Raw genomic sequence first — 20344 nt, forward strand, 5'->3', positions numbered from 1 at the left:
TTTTGTGAATATGTTTTTTACAGTACCAAACATGATCAGATTCCACATTAAAAGGTAAAATGTGGTGCCTGAGACCTGGCACCACTGATTCTGGGTTTGATTCTGTGCTAACCACGATTGTCTCTGAACAAAACAAAATGCTGTCGCTTTGCAAAATGTCCAATAACTCTTTCAATACCAAACAGTAAATCCACTGAAGAACTAGTTTTCAGTTAGTATTCTTTGCATGCATCAAGTGCTGAGCTGAATACACTGTGCAGCAAGGCAAAGTAAACTTTGTCCAGTTGAGGAATTTATGAAGGGTGTTAGATCATAGTTTTTTTTTCTGTTCCACCTCATACTCCATCCTTTTTCCCTTTGTATCTTCTTATTCCTTGAATTTATGCCTCTCCAACTTTGATTTTTTGAACTATACAGAATAGGGGGATTGAATTTATTCCATTTCATGGTATGTAAGTATATTAACTAGTTCTCCCATTTCAAAGCATTTACTAAGTCTATTGATGTTTCTCCATGTGGAAGCTGCTGTCTGGACAGTGATGAAAGTTTATATTCACTGTTTACCATCAGAAGAACTAAATGAAAAGTGATGGTGGTGAATAGCTCCCTGTCAAAAGTCTTTAAACGTGAATGCTAACCACCACTGAAAATGACACCATGTACTGCCATTTCAGAAGATGATTAAAACTTACATATTATCGAAGGAAATAAACTAAGTGCAAAACATCTTGTGTGTGACTATTTAAATCAGATTTAATGTAGCTTGTAAGCAAGCAGCCAATGACAGTCTTTTGTTCTTTTGTTACTAATTTTAAGATATATTGTGTACGTATGTACATATATATGCCTGTGTGTATATATATGCATGTATATATATTCGTGTGTTTATATGTGTGTATATATATACATGCATTCATACACATGCACGTTCACCCTCTAAATGTATTATAAGTGTACATACTTGGAAAAAAAAAACAAAAACCAAAAATGCCAAAATAAAATCTACGAGTAATCTACTTGATATTTAAATTTCAAGTTGTTCCAACAGTTGTTTAGTAGAAGTTCTGTGACCTTAAAGATTATAAGAGCTTTTTTAATTCCTTTACCATAGAATGATTTTGAGTTTCCTAGGATTCAGGACTAGAATTTTTAAGATCCCAAATATGTCTGCAAAGTAGTTCAGACTAGAATTTTTAAGATCCCAAATATGTCTGCGAAGTAGTTCATTTTAGTATAGAAGTGGTATTGTGTTTGTATATGAGCAGGACACTTAAGTCCTTACCTTCCAGGTACTTTTTAATTTGAAGGAGTTTTCTTACTGAGCATCTTTGCTGATGTGTGTATTTTGTGACAACTTGAAACCAGAATGAATTAAAAAAAAATACCATGTTTATTGGTCCGTGAGCTTGTTAAATAAGGTATTGGACAAATCAATTGCCATCTTCCTGGATGAACAGGAGATTGTATGAATCGGTATTTGGGAAATCAGGAAAGGAAGTCCTAAAGGTATTAATTTCACTGCATATTTGTTTATTATGAGAATCATCTTTTTTTTTTTTTTATGTTTATGATATAGTTACTGTCTTCTTGTTTCTCTGATACAACCATTTATTTCCTTTTTTTAGAGAAAGAAGGGTATATGAAATTGAAACCATCATGGTAACAACAGATTTGCAATGCACTATGATAAATATGATGATAATAATAAAACATGTTATTTGTTTTGGTGAGGAAAGAGGAGAGTATGTGTTATAAAACAGGTTGGCCAGAGAAGTTGTGGGTGGCCTGTCGTTTTAAGTGTTCAAGGTTATGTTGAATGGGGCTTTGAGCAACCTCATCCAGTTCAAAGTATCCCTGCCCATGGTGGGGCGAGGTTGAACTAGGTGATCTTTAAGTTCCCTTCCGAACCATTCTATGATAAAAGAATATGGAAAATTGTGTATGAATGTGTATTTATGTAGCCATGGAGATTCATTTAGTTGTGAGACAACAGTTGTACAGCCTTGTGTTGGTTTGTATCAGATACTTCAAAAACGTTACTTACTGAACTTAGTTGATGGGATAGTTTGCCTCTGCTAACTTAGAACTGAGCAATGAAAGTTGTTGTTAGATGGTCTTTAGCATCTGTTTTTTCAGAATATTTGAGCACACTTTTTTTATCAAGAAATACATAGAAGAAACTCTGTGATAGAACATTGGATGAGAAGTTTCCTCAAGTGTATGGAAAACATATACTGAATATGATTTTCCAAATATCATTCTCTAGCCGCTATGACTAAACACTTTTAATTTATATATAACTTCTTTTTGACAGAAATAGTCAGGAAAAGCCATGAAAATTTCAAGTGAACCTGTTAGCAAAAATAAAAAAAGGTGACAATACAATTTTAGGCTGGAAAAGTTTGTAAGCTTAACTGTTCAAAATAATAGTAAGAATAAAAATTCAGATTACCTTAAAATTGTATTGTATTTGTTTTATTTTGCAGCATAATGATACCACACAATAGACAGATGCATTAAAAAAATTCCAGTACTGTAGTACAATACCAAGTAGTGACAATATTGAGTATCTGTGCTTAATCAGTGAGCTCCAAGCTCTTCCACTTTTAAAAATTATTGTTGCTGTTAATATTGACTAGAAACTTAAAAACATGTGTGTTAGAATATTATTTTTAAATTGATACTTTTTATGCCAAGTCCTTAAACAGAAGTAATTTCCAAGTGTGGTCACCTCTGTTTATTATCTGTGAGACTATAAGATCTCAGAGTTTAGTTTCATGCTAGTTGATTTGCCAAATTTGGAGCTCTAAGATAGGAAATCCAAGGCCACCGCAGGCATCATTTGCATTGCTACATTCTGTTTCTAAAAGTTCAGCTATGTCTCAGTCTTTGAATTTGTGGCAGGGAAGAGTCCCTTTCTTAAAAAAAAAAAAACAAAAACAAAACCAAAAAAAGTAGTTGCTTTTAATTGTTTATTATTAACAGAACCATTTTTTTCTTGAAAAGATTTCTTATTCAAAGATACTGTACATCTCATTCTTACAAGGACTTTAGAAAAATTACTTAAATATATCCTCTCTACACTTCTGCATGAACAGTATGTCTGATAGATTATTTTCTGCCAGTTCTTTCAGAAGAAATACCTTACTGTTAGAATCACTAATGCATTTTTATGGCTGATTTTGTGTATGGGCCTGTTTCATATTAAATGATATATCCATTAACAACATGTAGAATACCTAAATTGAACAGTGATAGAATTTTCAGATTAGTATAGCTAGGAATTTTGATAAATTCAATGACTCTTAAATCCAAAATCTAGATGAGTATGAATAATTTAGGAATTTGGTTGGGCAAATATAAGGTAAGAATCAATGTAAAGAAGAATAATATAATAGATTGAGAAAAGAATATTGCAGGCAGCCATAAACCAGGAGATTTTTCCCTAATTATGAAAAAAACACTGCATAATTTCATTGATAAGAAACTGAAAATTAATTTTAAATTCAATACAATCACAAAGACTGATTTGATTTTTAAATTCATATTTAGGTATGTAGTTGAAAATGTTATGGTAAGATCTTGCTGCAAACTTTACAGGATTGCTATCTAATTGAGCAGGTCAAGATGGTAAGTCATGCTGTGTAGTTATGATCAACATTGGTTAAAAGAGGAAAAGAAGTTTCACTGAAGTTTAGCTGGATCAAATTTTACTAAAGATTAAGTAAATTCAGTATGTTGATTGGGATTCAAGCAACTTAAAAATGCAAGAGCTCATGACATTATAAGTGTGTGCATTTTCAAATGTTACATTCTCAGTGTGTGTACAAGAAAAAATAAAGAACTATTGGCTTAGATAATTGAAATGAAACAGAAAATATGTCTTGGAAAACCATTTTTTATAGCAGAATTTTTAAAAGATGATGTCGAGTAAGTTGCCTGCGAGTTTTCTTGTCCTGGCGTTAGGATGAAAAGGGTAATCTCACACACTTTTGTGCTGCATATTGTGACAAATGCTGACAGTTTAATTATTCATCATGATTATATGTTGCTGATATTTATTTGTAGGTGGAATAGCTTACATCTCAGTTATAGTGAAGAGCTGGAAGTAATTTTCAGGATGTCAGGAAAACTTTAGGATAAGCTGTTAAATTTGGTACTTTTTAGTTACCCTGGTTATTTCTTCTGTAGAATAGTACTTGAGTCAGGTACATCACTGTGTTAGAGTAATAACTACGTAGTAGGTCAGCTGTGCTGCTCTCTTCTATGCAAGATCCACATTCCAGCCCATTCTCCATGTGCTAGGCACAGGGAAGATTTGTTCTTGGTTGATTCTGCTAGTAGAGGTACTGAATCTCTATTGCGTAAGCCAGCATATACTGCTGTCATTAGTATTCCTTGTCTTTTTCCAGGACAAAGAAGGAGTGGAGGGTGTATCTGTAGGAGCCATTCTTTCTGACTACCAAAGAGTTCGAGTTGAAGATGTGTAAGAAAATATTAATCTTCATTAATATACACATTCTGGAAAGTGCTTTACTTGTTTGTTTTCTAACTCAAATTCTGTAACAGACAGTTGCTTTATTTCTCGTGTTCTATGGTTCATTTCATTCGTTGATGAACCAAGAACCTTCTCCTCGTCCTCCCTTCCAGGAACCATGTGTTCATTATTAAAAATCCAGGAGAGACTAGGCAAAGCTAGGCACCTAAATGAACTACTTCACATTCTGAGTTGCTGAATATTTCTGTTGATTTCACAACTCAGTGCTCTGTTAAAATACATTAAAGTAATAATGAAAGCTTATCAGATTATATGGGTGCTAACTAGATTTACCTGTCAACATTAAACATCCATTCAACTATAAAGTCTTGACACTAATACTAGTGGGTCTATCTAACATATGGGAGAAAGCCCATATATTAGATAAACAATGATAATTGACAAATAAATGTAATTTTTGAGTGCTCTGATCTAGTCCCATAGTTAAATGTTTTTAAGTTTTTCAGGAACTAGTCATTACACATTTTATCACCAACTGATGGTACTTGACAATTTGCAGAAGGGTTACCTATCAATAGTGCAAATTAGTGATTCTCTAATTTGATAAACAATCAAATGCTATGTATCAAATGCTGTCTAAATATGATATGTATCAAAACAAATAATTAATTTTACATTAACAAGTTGTTACTTTGTATCACAAGCTGTATACATTTTCCTGAATGATTCCTTTCCTTGGGTGTTGATCCAAATCAGGTTTGTTGAGTGTAGCAAATTGAGCATATTGTACTAGTGACATGGGCCACATTTATCACAGAGCAGTAACTCTTGCCTTATCTGTGATCATAAAAAGTGGTCACTTCCTAAGGTGCTAGTGGGGTTTTGTCCTAAACCTTTAGGAATGCATTTTCTCACTGTTTTACTTATATTCCCATGCAAATGTGTTTATATCAGTGAGTTACATCTTACTTAGATGAATTATACTCAGAACAAGCTTTTTTTTTTTTTTTTAATATTAGATCTAATGTATATGCTGGAATCTAGGAATAGTAAACTACTGTAATTAAATTGTGGAAGAAAAATTATTTAAAAGTATGAAATGAGACTAATTTTCTTTAATTTTACATGAATCATGCTGTGTAAAAGCACAATACTTAGCTTTATCCATTTTTTGTTTGTTTGTTAAGATGCAGAAGGCTTAATCTTCAGCCTTTAGCTTACCTTTGGCGTCGGAACCAGGAAATATTGCTTAAAGAAATGATATCATCTAACATTCAAGCCATAATCATAAAAGTGGCAGCTTTTGGTACGTATTCAGATTCTGAGCAGTATTGTGTACTGAAACTTCCCATGCACAAATCCACAACATAACAGAGAAAAGCAGAAATTTTATTCTATATTTTAGGATAAGATACATTAATGTGAAGATAATTTTTAAAACTTACATACTTGATTAACAGTCATGATGTCTGAATAATTAATTTACCTGTTTGCAATTCATTCTTAGAGTAGACATGGAAAAGCTGGAAATTAATTCTTTCTAGCATAGTCATTAAATTCCTTTTGTAATTTTTTGTCCTAATTCGGTTTTGATTTGCAGTAAAGATGCATGCATAATTCAGTGGTTCACAGTATTGTCATTTATAGATGATGCAGACTGGTGGCTAGACAATATTATAAAACAACCATGAAAGTTTTAATAGAAATACAGCAAATTAACATCAAACAAAATGTAATTATATGAGGGCAAAACATTTTGTATAATAATAGTCTTCAAGTTGGTAGAACATATAGCAAACAGAAATAGTTTGTCATTGCCTTTAAAAAAATGGTATTTACAATGTAATTGTTTACTACATCAGAAAATCAACATGTCTTTTCGTTATCAAATATGTAAAATGAGGTTTGTATAATGAAGCAAATCGTATGAAAGATAACCTGTTTGTTTATTGTTTGACTGTAAAGATAAGGTCAAATGACATTTTATAGGAAAGCTTATGGAATGATGTGCTCTATAACCCTATGAAGCACATAAGAAGCATTTTAATGATACAATACATTAATTTCAGGCCTCTGTGCAGTTTTTCATTTAGAAGTATCAAATGAGGTCTTAATCATAAAGCGTGACCAAAGGACCTTTTCTTTTTGGGCTGACTGTAGGTTTGCGGTCCATTTGGCCAAAGAATGGACAGTATAATATGAGAGGATCAGTGTCGTTGGTGGCTAAAAATTCATGTTTAAAAAATAGTGTTGTATAACCTTGCATTAAAAGTCTGATGGCTGGTTTATCTGGGCGACTGTCACATCAAATTCCTAATGTCTATCATCTTTAAAGAATGCTTTATAACAAAGTAATTTCTCATAAATATTAACCAAGAATTGAATTATAATCCTATTAGACCGGATGAATTGCTTGACTTTTTTTTTTAATTAATTAATTACTTTTTTATTTATTTGTTCCTCTTTAGTTGGTAGATATTCTAACTAATTTTACATTATCAACTATGATAGTATTGCTGTATTGTTCTCTAGGATCTGCTAGGGGTGCTAGTGAGACTAGAATGTATAGAAATACCACATTCCCTCATTCACTTATAGGTAACAAGCAACGTAATTTAATAGCATTTTCCTTATTTTATAAAGCCTAGTTACAAATACATAGGAGTTGAATGCTGTGTTTTCTACTATAAAACACTTCTTTTTTAAAATTAGAAAGAAACTACACATATTTTGTAAAGGAATAATTTTAAGGCCATGTAAAGTACATTTTTATATTTATGTTATTTTTCCATAAAATAGAATGCTTTCATTGTTTATGCTGACCTGAAGAAAAAATAAAAGTCCACAAAGAATATGTAACATGCTTTTTCAAATCAGATTTTTTTCTTTTTCCTCAAGTTTAGGTTGTTTTCACTAAATTTTGTACAATTGGAGGAAACTAATTATGAAAAGGAAAAACAAAACCCTCACACAAAATGAAACAAGTAAATACTATTTAAAATTTACCCAAAAATGTTAAAGAAAATATATGATTTAAATAATAGATAAAACTATTTCACAAGTAGACATCATTGATGACCTGTTTTATGCCTGAAGCAAGATAAGCTTGTCTTTTGTATTCTACAGTCTTAAAAAAACTTAAAATGCACTAGTTAGTGCACAAAGAGTGCTTTGTGGGCTATTCATTGAAGGGGCAAATACCATAAATACTTGTAGATAGCAATTAGATAGAAAATCACTGCAAGATTTTTTTTTTCCTTTTTCTTTTTTTTGGCTACAGGTAAAAGAAAGATCTTATCAGACTCAATTTCTCACCTGCCTCAGGCAAACGTAATTAGATGTAAGCAAATTTAATGGAGCTTGTGTGCTCTGGGGCCATTCTATAATGCTTTAATAATTGCATGCCTTATTAAAGTGGATTTAAGGTATAAAGGCTGTTTAACATATCAAGTGGCAAAGAAGATAAGATACAGTTTAACTTTTTGCTTCTTAGATTAATAATCAAAGCTAAACTGCAATGAAAATATTTAAAGTAACAGATTTAAGAGTCTGAAGGATAGTGCCTTAGATGGTACATTGTACAGATGTTAATGCAAGAAACAAATCTGTAACTTAGCTTGACATTCATCAGTGCTGGCATACTTGTACACTTGCCTTGTCCTGTTTTCCATTAACTCAGTGCCAATATTGTCAAGGTAAAAGCCTGTTGTTTTGTGTAGAAAACACATAATTATGCAAGTAAATGAGCATTAGTTTAGAACATTTCCCTAAACCCACCATTACAAATTAATACCATAAACTTTGCCAGTGGCAAGAGTTTTCTATCTCAGAGTAGTGTGCTTTTCCAGATGGGATACCAATTGCTCTCACTTACATGCAAAAGTACTGTTAGCAAGCCTTCTTCACGTGCCTTCTGTTAATCTGTAAGTAGATCAGCATTCTTTCCTTTAGAGTGTATTTCAGAGGATTTAATGATGAGAGAAAAACATTCCATGATCTAGAAGCAAACCTAGGCAATAAAAAAAACCCAAACAACCCACTGCTTATGCACATTTATCTTCTGTGCCATATTCTTGCTACTAAGATGCCTGTGTGATACATGATACGTTTATATTTAAAATTTACCCCTCTTCAGTGGAAATCCCAAAAAGTCAGAATGAGGTTACTTAGTAACAGCTAAATTAGAAGCAGTTATTGATTGTTTTTAACATGTGTGTACCTAAAATTCCAGTAATATCCGTTGTTCATATGAGACTGTAATATAGCACAATCATAAGATGCATTTTTTATATCCTTGCTCTCCAGACACATTTTAGGGATTAAAATACTAATTGACTTGCAGAGTGTGCCTATTACAGATTCAGCTTTTAATCTTGGTAACTTTATGTACTGGTCTTACCTGTGCCACGTTCTAAAGCAAATTGCTTCCACTGCAGCAGAATGTAATACTCAGGTGGAAGTAAGAGAAGGAGGAAGGTTACATTTGGAAGGAATCTTTGGGTTCCTCACAGCATAGTCCTCAGTAAAAACTGAGCATCAAGTTTTATTTAGTTTTACTTTACTTATATAGTTAACTATACCTAAATCTTAGAATTAACACTAAAAATTAAGCCCCACTATGCATTTTAAAATATGACAAACCAGTTCCCATATATATGAAAATAGAGCTGAAAATTTTTTTATGTCATACAGTTAAAGCATTTTGTTCTCAGTGATTCTAGTTTTTCTTGAAGTTTTAAAAGTAATATTTGCCTTCAGTAAGTTTTATAAGTGCACTTTGTTAGCTTGAGAAAGTGGGAACAAAATTTACTTCTTCAATGTTTCAGTCAAATTCAGAATATAAACTCAAATTTCTGTCTTATATGAGATTAATATGCGTTATTTACTTTATATGTTGCAGCTTATTCCCAGTTTGGTTATAGTAAAGTAATGATTTATTACTGAATTAAGTATTTGAAAAAACATTGTAATTATGAGATCAAATAATAGAAATACTAAGTTGAAAAAAACTCTTTCATGGTTAAATTATGTTTCTAACTTCCAGCTGGTCTTTGGACCACTGGAGAGAAATGATACCGTACATTGTTCAACTGTTGGACATTAATAAAGGCTGAAACTTTGTATCAGGGCTGATTAGCTTGTGCTCCTCAGCCTACATTTGAAGTAAGGCTCTTACTCCATGGCTATATCCTTTATCTTGTAGATCCAGCTGCTGTGGGTGCTTCTAGACAATCTGCATGCTCAGCTATGAGTAAGAGTTGAAATCACAGGGGATGTGGAAGCCTAAATTTTGCGGTGGTGTGGGCCCTAATTGCTTACTCTGGCTATTTCCCTCCTGCTGTATATAGAATGCTCTGAAAAGCTGATAGGGATGTCTATGTTTTTATATATCAGCTTTTCATTAGAATGAGAGAATGTTACTTCTCAGTACAATGAAATGAGTACCTGTAGCTTTTGTTTATTGTTTCAACCAAACCACCTAAGTGTCTACATTATTATTATTTATTGTTTACATGCCACTAGTGTAGTGGCATGTAAATGGTAAACACAGAATTCCACAGAAGTGGAATCCTGACTGACTGAAACTGATAGCCAGACTCCCATTAATTTTAATGAAGATAAGATTTACATGTGAAGTAGTGCAGTAAAAATGAACCAGCACGACACAGTTCCTGGTTAAGTTCCTGAGGGTGTAATTTAGTGTTACAGATAAACTGATCTAATAGCGAACTGCTGCCAAAAGGTTGATCTGGTTGATCTTTCCTTCCCCCTTCTAGCTGACTCTCCAAACCATAAGTCTCTACTTGCCTCTGGCCCCTGTTAAAAGCTCCAGTGATTGTATGCAGCTGGGTGATCCAGCAAAGAAGTGCTACACAGAAGGGAAAGTACTGTGTAGATGCCACAGCTGCATGGTGGACAAAACTCTCTCTTTCAGTAGAAAGCTTACCACTAAATTGAGTTGGCTGTAATGTCAGACCATATCCTGCAGTAAAACTGATGGTTGTGTGAGTTGTGTCTGTGCTTCAGCACTTCTCCTGTGAAGACAGACTGAGAGAGTTGGGGTTGTTCAGCCTGGAGAAGAGAAGGCTCCAGGAAGACCTTCTAGCAGCCTTCCAGTACTTAAAGAGGGTCTACAAGAAAGCTGGAGAGGGACTTTTTACAAGGGCGTGTAGTGATAGGACAAGGGCAATGGCTTTAAACTGCAAGAGGGTAGGTTTAGATTAGATCTAAGGAAGAAATTCTTTCTTCTGAAGGAGATGAGGCATTGGAACAGGTTGCCCAGAGAAGTTGTGCCTGCCCCATCCCTGGAAGTGTTCAAGGCCAGGTTGGATGAGGCTTTGAGCAACCCGATCTAGTGGAAGGTGTCCCTGCCTATGACAGCGGGCTTGGAACTAAGTGATCTTTCAGATCCCTTCCAACCCATCCCATTCTATGATTCTTCTTAGCTAGTTAGCTTATTTAGAGCTGATTGTTTCATTGCTTTTTCCTTGGGCAGTTACCAGACACTGGAGCTGTAATGGAATCCATGACAGTCTTTACAACATTTGCTCTTGATAACATTTGGTTTTATTAATATGAAAAATGATTGTGTTTATCATAATTTGAACTGGAACATAAAGTGAGCAATAATATTTTTCCAAGTACCCTCAAATTTTAATGATTGTCTATTCTGTTAGAAATCATGTATTCTAAAAAGTAGCCTTAAACTTTTATTAGAAAAATTATCCCTGAACAATGTTAAAGTATTATCTTGTATACGCATATGATAGCTTTTAATTAATCTTTATTGTAAATTCTTTCAGATTATAGATTTGGTAAATGTATGCCTATCATGTACTTTAGGAAATATACTATTATTAGTCTTTTTCCTCTTCTAATCCTTGTTTTCTAGCTAGCATGTGTTATTGTCACTGAATTTTCAGACAAAGCTTCCAAAGCTTAGTTGGTCCTTTAGAATTAAGTGTATTTGACACTTTTGCCTTAGGCTCGTTCCCTAATATGTTTGTCTACTGCTTCATATACATACTTCATTCATGTTATTTGCAACAGAAGAAAAGATACCACACCTGCTTGTTCACCAGATGTTGCATGAGAAGACTTGGGAACAATTATGAAATCACAGGAGCCATTTTAGCTCCGGCCCTTTTTTTTTTTTCTGAGGAAAAAAAATTCACATGAGAAAAGATCAACATGGAAAAATGGGAGATGTATTCGAGACAAGAAATCAAACAAAATTAGCTTAGGACTGAAGAAGAGTATGATGCAAGAGAGATTGATAAGAAAAAAGAGAAATAGGAATGGACTTTAGGTGAAGAAAAGTTTTGATTCAGAACATGGCTGAAAGATTAAAACAGTAAAAAAGAATTGAATTGTTAACTTGCCTGATGTTTTTGTATGAATGACAGATACTTTGTTACCAGTGTAAGATGAGGTTTTGGAAAGAGCTTTTAGTGTGTGGGTATAAAGAAATATTTGAAAGCAGTGTGTTACAGAAAAAGAAGAAATGAGATTTTGTAACAGTTTGCATAAGTGTATCTAGAAACAGGTTAGAAAGAAATATGATTCCCTCTGCTATCTTTTGAGCCTATAGGTTGGAGATTGCAAAGAATATTGGTATTTTCAGTAGTAACAGATGACAGGAGTTAGAAGGAAGAGTGGGAAAGTGAATGTGCCTGAAAACAAAAGTAATTGAAAGTCAATGTTATTGAGTGCAGTGCTTCTTAAGGAGATGTCAGAGACCGATAAAATTGGAGAGAGATGGCTTAAGAGTGGAAAGATTGCTTTGCAGATTGGGGAGGTCAGATCATCTAAACAAAAAGTGAAATGGAAGCAGCTGAATGGACTACGAGGCATTTCATGTGAAAGCGAAAAGGAAGTAAGGGTTCTAGTGAAGGAGATAGAAGAATAATCAGAGAACTTTGAGCTGAAAAACAGTGGAAGAAAATAAGCTTAGCAAGAGATATCAAAAACAAATAATTTCAACAGAATGAAAATCAAGAGGGAGAAGTGGTGTCTTATTAATGCTAGAATATTACTTTCTGCTCTTTAATGCTTAGTAAGATTTACGTTCTGGATGCACATTCGTTGTCTAGACTTCTGTGCCAAAACAGAGCTTAAACTCAAACCTTTAAAGGCATGTCTGTGTGGTTAGAACCGTAGATACTTGCTTTCCAGGTCTCTCTGAGTTTAAGTTTTATGAGACTTCTTGTCCTAATCTGATTCCTTATTTCTGCTCTGGCCTTTGCCCTTTTGCAGGTGATCTACTGATTTCACCTGTCAGACATCTCTGTTGATCCTTTTGGGAACTGTGACTTTTTAAAGGTTTAGAACTTGTCTGCATGGGGATGAATTTAATGAAAGTAACACAAATTTTACCACTTGCACTTTCTCTCTTTCTCCGCCATGAAATCAAATGTTGATCCTTTTCTTCAAAGCTTAATAACACTAGAACTGTTCAAAGCATGGAAATACCAGAATTCTTTAACAGGGACAAAAAAGCACATTTTTTTTTATCCGAACTATGGTGCTGGAATGGTTAAACTCTTTGAATTAAAGAGATTAATGAAAAAATAATGCTCTAAAGTTCTACTCAAAACATTTCAGTATGCCAAAGTTAAAACCACTGAAAACAGATTATATCGGGGAAAGTCATACATGTGTGGCTGTATGAACTGAACCTATAATAACTTTTAAGTCTCTGAAGTCTGTTGAAAGTCCTAAGAGAAAATTGACTGGGGTCAGTTTTCAATGAGCTGAACTGTTTGCTGTATAGAGTCTTGGATTTGATTAAAGCAGTTTAATGCTATTATTAAACAATTCTTCCACAATCTCTTTTTAAACTATGAACATTTTAGAGTTTTAAAAGTATGTGTGTGAAAATACTGCCTCATTATTTGATGAAACAATACAAAATTTCTTCAAAGACTTATTGAGGTTTTTGTTCCTGAAATGGCAGAGCTAACTTAGCAACTTGCTTTGAATCCTAGATGTAACTAGAACACAAATAACTTTGATGTTAAAAAAAAAAAAAAATCACAAGAGATTACAGATAAAATTAACATTGCTGGTATGAAGAGTTTTAGAGCCTTTTACCTCTTAGAATTCTAAAATTTGATGACATCAGACTAACCTACTTTAGAAAATATTTGATGAACTTCTGAGAAAGAAAATAAACTGTGATCCTAAATAAACAGCACTGGAAACACAATAGAGCAACCTTGGGATTAATGTCTTACAACATTATGACTTAGCTTGAAAAGAGTTACAATATCTTCACGTTCCATCCCTGTACTATTCCCAGACTGGATAAAGTAGCCCATACAAAAAAGAAAAAAAGGAAAATAGAAAAAAAAAGTAGACACATAATCAAGTTGCATGTGTTTTGCTCTTTCATGCAATAAATTAAAAGTATATTCACCTCAAATCTTATACAGGTGGGGCGATAGTCACTATATATTACACTTCCCTTCATCTTTATATGAAAATTAAGCAACTTTTACAATTTTTTTTTATAGTTTGGAAAAGGAAGTTCAAGGAATCCATCCAGTTCACCATTGTTATGCAGCCTTTCATGTGTGAAAGTTATGAGGAAGTTAAGAATCAGCTATGAACCTGTTGAGTTATGCTACCAGACAAAAAGTTCACTTCTCAACTCTTTGCGGTAATGAAAGCTAAATATGACAGCAGGAATAATTTACCTCAAGGCAATTTAAGGTATAGATTTACAGTGCATTACTATCTCTGTGGCAAGTGCACTCCTACATCTTGAAGGGTATCTGACGGTCCTGCATTCCTGCAGAGTAAGCCTGGTTTACCAACTAATGCTTTTTGTATGAACTTTTCCTGTGCTATCCGAAACATACTCTTCGATTCTGCATGATTTAAAGAATAGTGCTTAATCCTGCTTCATGAAAATCAGTGAAATAAAAGGAGACACATTTAAAGTAGAGGATTTTACCTTCAAAAATAGTCCTATCTTCTCTGTTCCAATTCTAAGATAGATGATGGCATCTATCCTTTATACTCATTTGCTGTCTCTCCATACTTCTGTACCTTAAAGGCACCATCACCTCCTTGTTAACTCTGTTTTCATCCCAAAAAAAGAAATTGAAAAGAGAGACTATTTTTAGTTCCAGAAACTTAGGTCTTTCATTACCTCTTTTCCTACTAAAGTTCTAAATAATTCTGCTTTTGGTGAATTAGCTAACTAGGATCTTTCCAGAAACCTTATTGTGCATTACAGTGCCCTCCATCATCAGACGTTATGTCTCGGTCCCTGACATCCATAATGATGGCAGTTACTAATCTTCTCAATGATATTTCTTAAGAAGTCAGGAAAAAGAAGGGAACTTTAAGTTGCTGTGACTTTAAAACAAGCTCCGTTTTTTTTCTCCAAAAATCTATGCGAATTCTATGTATATGAAATTTGAAGAAGATTGATAATAGATGGTGACTTTGGATATTTGTTTTTAGCGTTATTCTGTGGCAGAACTCATAGAGGAACAAAGTGACAAAGTGTACTTTTTGAATGGTAAGGTTGGCTAGCCAGGAAAGGACAGGGATTTTTCCCAATATTGTCAAAAGATAGCAGTTAACTTATATTTTATTGGTGTGTGTGTGTGATAGTGATTCTTTCCCAATGTGTTCCTGTATTATGAGTTAGAGTTTGGTTCAGTGTAGTTTTTGGAAGAACTTGATGTACCACCATTTTTTAAAACCCCTAATTATGATTTATTTTTATTTGTTCAGCATTTTACTAAGGGGTAAAAATATAAATTTTTTAATATAAAAGACTTTCTTAAAAATCAAGACTATTTAAAAATTCTGAACATGTATAAAACATGTTCTTGTTAGTAAGATGAGGCTTTAGAATGTAGATTTTATTAGCTGAATGTAATGCCATGAAAATGGAACTAGATTTTCTAATCGTCTTGATAGATGCAAGTAATATCAGGTAGTTACCCCTCAGGTGAGAGCTTTATGCTACACTAATACATATCTACAAAGTGAACCATTTAAAATGTGATTCTTTTGCATAACTTAATGCTAACATGCTTAATACTAGTGAAATGCCTTTTAGTAATGTTGTTTGGTACATTTTTTTTCACTACAGAACAAAGCCCTGAATTTCTGCGTATGTCGTTTGACATTGCTGCAGTTCTCTACAGCACTTGTCTTGTGGCTGTGCGTAAGAGGGCTCTGCAACCACTGTTACTTCTGCAGGAAGGAGTTCTACCCCTGTCAGGGAATTTATCAGGAATTACAGATGGAGTAGAAATTACTTGGAAGTGATTATACCATTTATGCTGTCACATACTGATTTTACAGGAAAACTAGGCCACAAAACTGGAGGTTAGGACACAATTTGTTTTACTGAGCTCTGTTAAAAACAGCATTATTAAATCTTTCAAGATGTTTCTTTTGTCCTGTACTGGTCTATCTCAAAGAAATAAAGCCCCGCTTGCTTTCTTGATGGCACATAATAAATTGACTGATGTAGTTCAGTTGGGGAGTTAAAAATGCATTGAAAATAATGGGGCATAACATTCTAGGGTTAACATTTATTCATAGATGATGCAATTAAATGAAACAGGCATTAACTTCAAGGTCAGTCAGTAAAGTAATAAAAGTGAATATTTTAATTGAATTGTAATTGCTTCCCATTGATACATGCAAGTTAAGTAAAATAGATGTCAGTGCTGCAAATTATAGTTTCCTTCCTAATTAATTTCTTAATTCTACATACAGTCATCCAGGACCTGGGCCTTGTTGTTGGTTTATCCACTCATCCGGGTTTCTTCACCTAGTTTCATGGAGGAAAAATATGGAGGATGTAGTTAAATGAAATGTACTAATAATTTACAATATATTGTTTTTCTTTTTAGCCTAAGTTATTTTAAGAATCTGAATCAGTCTACTCCTTTGTTTAAAGAAAAACTATCAAATATAAATGTAGATTTATATTAACTGTTTTTTAAGTATGGTTATAGATATATTATACTGATAGTTGCCGTAAACATAGAGCTTCATGTGTACATTCATACCATTAGAGATTTGAGATGTGGATTACTGGTTCTGCAAATTACAGGTTACATTGGTTCTTGATGCCTTTAGCAGATGGTCTCTGTTCACTCATAATTCAAACTTACTGGAAACTGAAGGGAATAATATTTTTTGAAAGAAAGACAAGCTATCCAAAAATAGAATTCTACTAAGAAACAGAAAGAGTACATTACACTTTCACAGATTTTCATGTAGGTGTGGGATATTACTAAAGAGTTTTCTCATAGTGTATACATAGGCAATTTATTTGTATTTTGTGTACTATCTGTATAATAGTTTCTTTTAAATTATTGTGTTATGTTCATTAGGGGGCAGAACAGTAGATATATCCTTCTGAATATCAAAGAGAAGTTGTGAAAGAAATAATATGTTCCTGTGTCTGGTTCTTTTTCCCTTCTCACATGTTTGCGTTGTATCTCTTGGTTTAAACTTAAAGGAAACCAATCTGTTTTTATCAAGGAGAGGAGTTGCTTTTCTTAGAAAAGTAATGATGCTAATGAAGATTCTTAATGTAAATGTGTGAAATGGGTACTGTATTATTTGTATTACTGTACTTGTTATTATTCATTTAAAATACTTGTTTAGACCAATACCTGTCCCATTAAAAAATCAAAGACATAATGCTAAGCTGGTGTAAGTTGGAAGACATCACCAGAATCGTTGTAACTATTGAAATGAAATTAAGATATTTCAAAATAATTTCCATAAGCATAAATTATCACTATCTTATATCTAGCAACACACATTTTTTAGTCTGTTAATAAAAAGCAATAAACCAATCCCAAAAAAGAATAGAGGGAGGAAAAAACTAATTCCTCTTTCATTTTAGTTATTAAGCAGTTTTTAAAGTATTCCTCTAGATAGTAAGGGAATTTTTAATGTGCTTTAATGAAATATTTAAAAACTTCATTAATGTTTTGAGATCTCATTCACTCTAGCTTGTTTTAATTTCACAGGAATTTAAATATATCAAGACCATCATTGTAAGAATTAAAAGGCATATCAGCTATTTGAACTCAGTAATGACTTTAGATAGTAGTATACCATACATTTATATAAGAGCTTTCATCATCAGTGATCTAAAGTGCTTTGCAAGGTGCATACTTCAGAAATTGCTTCTAAATGGAGTCATTCTGGTGGCAGCTCTTTAATGATACCCATTATTGTATAAAGCAGTAGAGTAGGAAAAAATAGACAAGTATTGCGATCAGTAAAAAAACCAAACCCAAACCACAATAATTAAGAGTAGCAAAAAATGTGATCACTGGAAATTTTCCAGTGTTCCTTCACTTTCAAAAGTCACTGTTGTTTTTATTTCTTATTTACTTTGTATGTTAAGACCTTTTGACCACTTGGTCTCAAATCCAACTAGGATATTTATTTGGTTGAAGAAGATGTCAACTCTTGAAACAGTTGATCCTGTATATTTTTTGTCCCAGTACATATTTCTGCCAATTATTTGATTTATTCCTGAGAAGTAACCATTTAATAGCTATCAGTTGGCAGAACTCATGAAGTCAGAAAGCTACAACAGGAACACAGAAGGGCAAGTTAAAGGAGTTATCACATGTTAATAGGGCTTGCTTTTTTACCAAGAAAAATAAATCAAAATGTGGACATCATACAGATGGATCAAAAGGTACAACATTACAGACATTCTGTAAGTCTGAGTTTTCTTTATATCTCCATCTTTTTTAATTCTTACCTTTTTTTCTGTGTGTTTCTTGCACACACAGAATGTGATTTAGCAAAATTGTTCTTATTATGGAAATCCATCTGTGTCTCTTCCAGTAATTTACAGAAACTATGAAAAGTTAACTTGTATTTTAATTTAATAAATATCTACAAAGGTAACTTATGACTCAGAGGTAATTTCTGTGTAGTATATTTATTAAAATGGACCTACATGTTTACTTCACTAGTTAGTGAAATTTTTAAGAGATGAAAACAATAGCTTTTTCAGTTGACATGCAATGAAAAGTAATTTGCCTTATTTTTCCATAAACATGAAAACCAGTTGCTTAAAGCGGATAAGAGAAAATTCTGAATAAGTGTTTTCTTTAGGAAAGAAATTATTTTAGATACAGTGAGACTAGTTTCTAAGGAAGACATGCTATATTTAAAAAATAAAAGAAAAAAAAGCCTTTCTTGATGTCAGAACAGTACTTTATAAAAAATAGTTTAAAACTTTTTTTTTTTTGCAGTACTTTATAAAAAATAGTTTAAAACTTTTATTTTTTTTGCAGGTTTAGATCCAGATAAACATCTAGGAAAAACTCTGGATCAAATGGAGCCTTATCTTTTGGAGGTGAGTATTGCTTAAAGGATGTTTACACAGGTAACATTGCAATTAAAAAGTAACATAGGCATAAATTCAGCAAAATTAACTTAATCAAAAATTACTTCCAAAAATTAGGTGGCAACCGAAGGCTTGTCTTTATACATAGAATATAAGCCTCTGATATGCACTTTCAGTATGAAAAACGTTCTTTCTGGAGTTAGTTCACAAATGGTGCCAGCGTCTTTAAAACAGACTAAAGGCAAGAAGCCTCAGTATTAAGGCAACACTAACGCGTGTGTCAGTATAGTAAAGCTACATACTTGCCTGCAAGTCAGAGACTTTCACAGAAAGGAATGGTAGTGACAAAATCATAGGTGATACTAAACGTCCCCAAAAATATCCCCATCTGAAGGCTTCCTAACATTTTTTACACAGTCAGATTGCATAAAGTAGGGACTTTCAAAAATGGAGTAAGAGATTTTTTCTGGAGAATGTACTTAATTCTGTGTAAAGGGTTATGTAGTCCTCAAGGCAGGAAAATACTTGTAGGCAGAGCTAATAGTTTTATTTAAAGAAAAATTATTTAACTAGGAAAAAAAAAGATCAGATTTTATCCACGAATCTTCTTTGAGTTTGAGGTGGAAGCGTCAAACATCAATCTAAGTGCAATTTAAGAATAACAGCTCTGAAAGTGTGTTTACATATATTGTCTGACAAAGCCAGTTTAGCAGAGTTCCTTGTCCTCGAGCCTGTTAAAAACCTACAGTTATTTGCATGTTCGGCTATTAAGAGAGTCTTGCTGTAACTTTTGTCAGTGTAAGCTGTCTAAATTTGCACAAAATGATCTCCTAAAAATAGTTTTTGTCGTTAATCTGGATAGTTTCGGTTCAGCCTGGCTTCATAAGTGGTTTTTCTGGAACAATTAAGGGCATGGCAAACTTGCAGAAGAGAAAGAAAAATTTACCAGAGTTTGTTAAGGACTTTAAAAATCTCTTTTGCTGCTGAAAGATAGTGAAGTTAAATAGGAATTGTATCTTGAGTTTAACTTAATTTTTTTAAGCCGTTTACATGGCTGGAGAGAAAAGGATAGATAACGTACTTGGCAAAGCTGAAAAGGAAGAATGAAGGTTCATAACATTCGAATAGTCTTAGTTGACAAGATTATTGTTGGCCTGTTCTTAGCTTGAAGTTTGTTGCTTCTGCTTCAGAGCTGAAGAGTCTGCCCAGAAAACTTTTCTCCACCCCCTTATATAAATGAATTGATCATAGAATCATGGAATGGTTTGGGTTGGAAGGGACCTCAAAGATCATCTAGTTCCAACACCCTGACATGGGCAGGGACACCCTCCACTACACCAGGTTGCTTAAAGGCTCATCCAACCTGGCCTTGAACACTTCCAGGGATGGGGCATATACAGCTTCTCTGGACAACCTGTTCCAGTGCCTCACCACCTGCTGAGTGAAAAATTTCTTCCTTATATCTAATCTAAATCTCCCCTCTT

General features: G+C 33.3%; 1 protein-coding gene across 1 annotated transcript in view; it reads left to right on the plus strand.

Annotated features, from left to right (window-relative positions):
* DPH6 (diphthamine biosynthesis 6) overlaps positions 1 to 20344 on the plus strand; it is a 222895-nt gene that overhangs the window by 45220 nt on the left and 157331 nt on the right. The window contains 3 exon segments of the mRNA XM_086613920.1: positions 4413 to 4486; positions 5686 to 5804; positions 18808 to 18869. Coding sequence (XP_086470046.1) covers positions 4413 to 4486; positions 5686 to 5804; positions 18808 to 18869 — 255 coding nt within the window.

This window comes from Tauraco erythrolophus, chromosome 6 (genome assembly GCF_009769465.1).
Source record: "Tauraco erythrolophus isolate bTauEry1 chromosome 6, bTauEry1.pri, whole genome shotgun sequence".
NCBI classification, from domain to species: Eukaryota; Metazoa; Chordata; class Aves; order Musophagiformes; family Musophagidae; genus Tauraco; species Tauraco erythrolophus.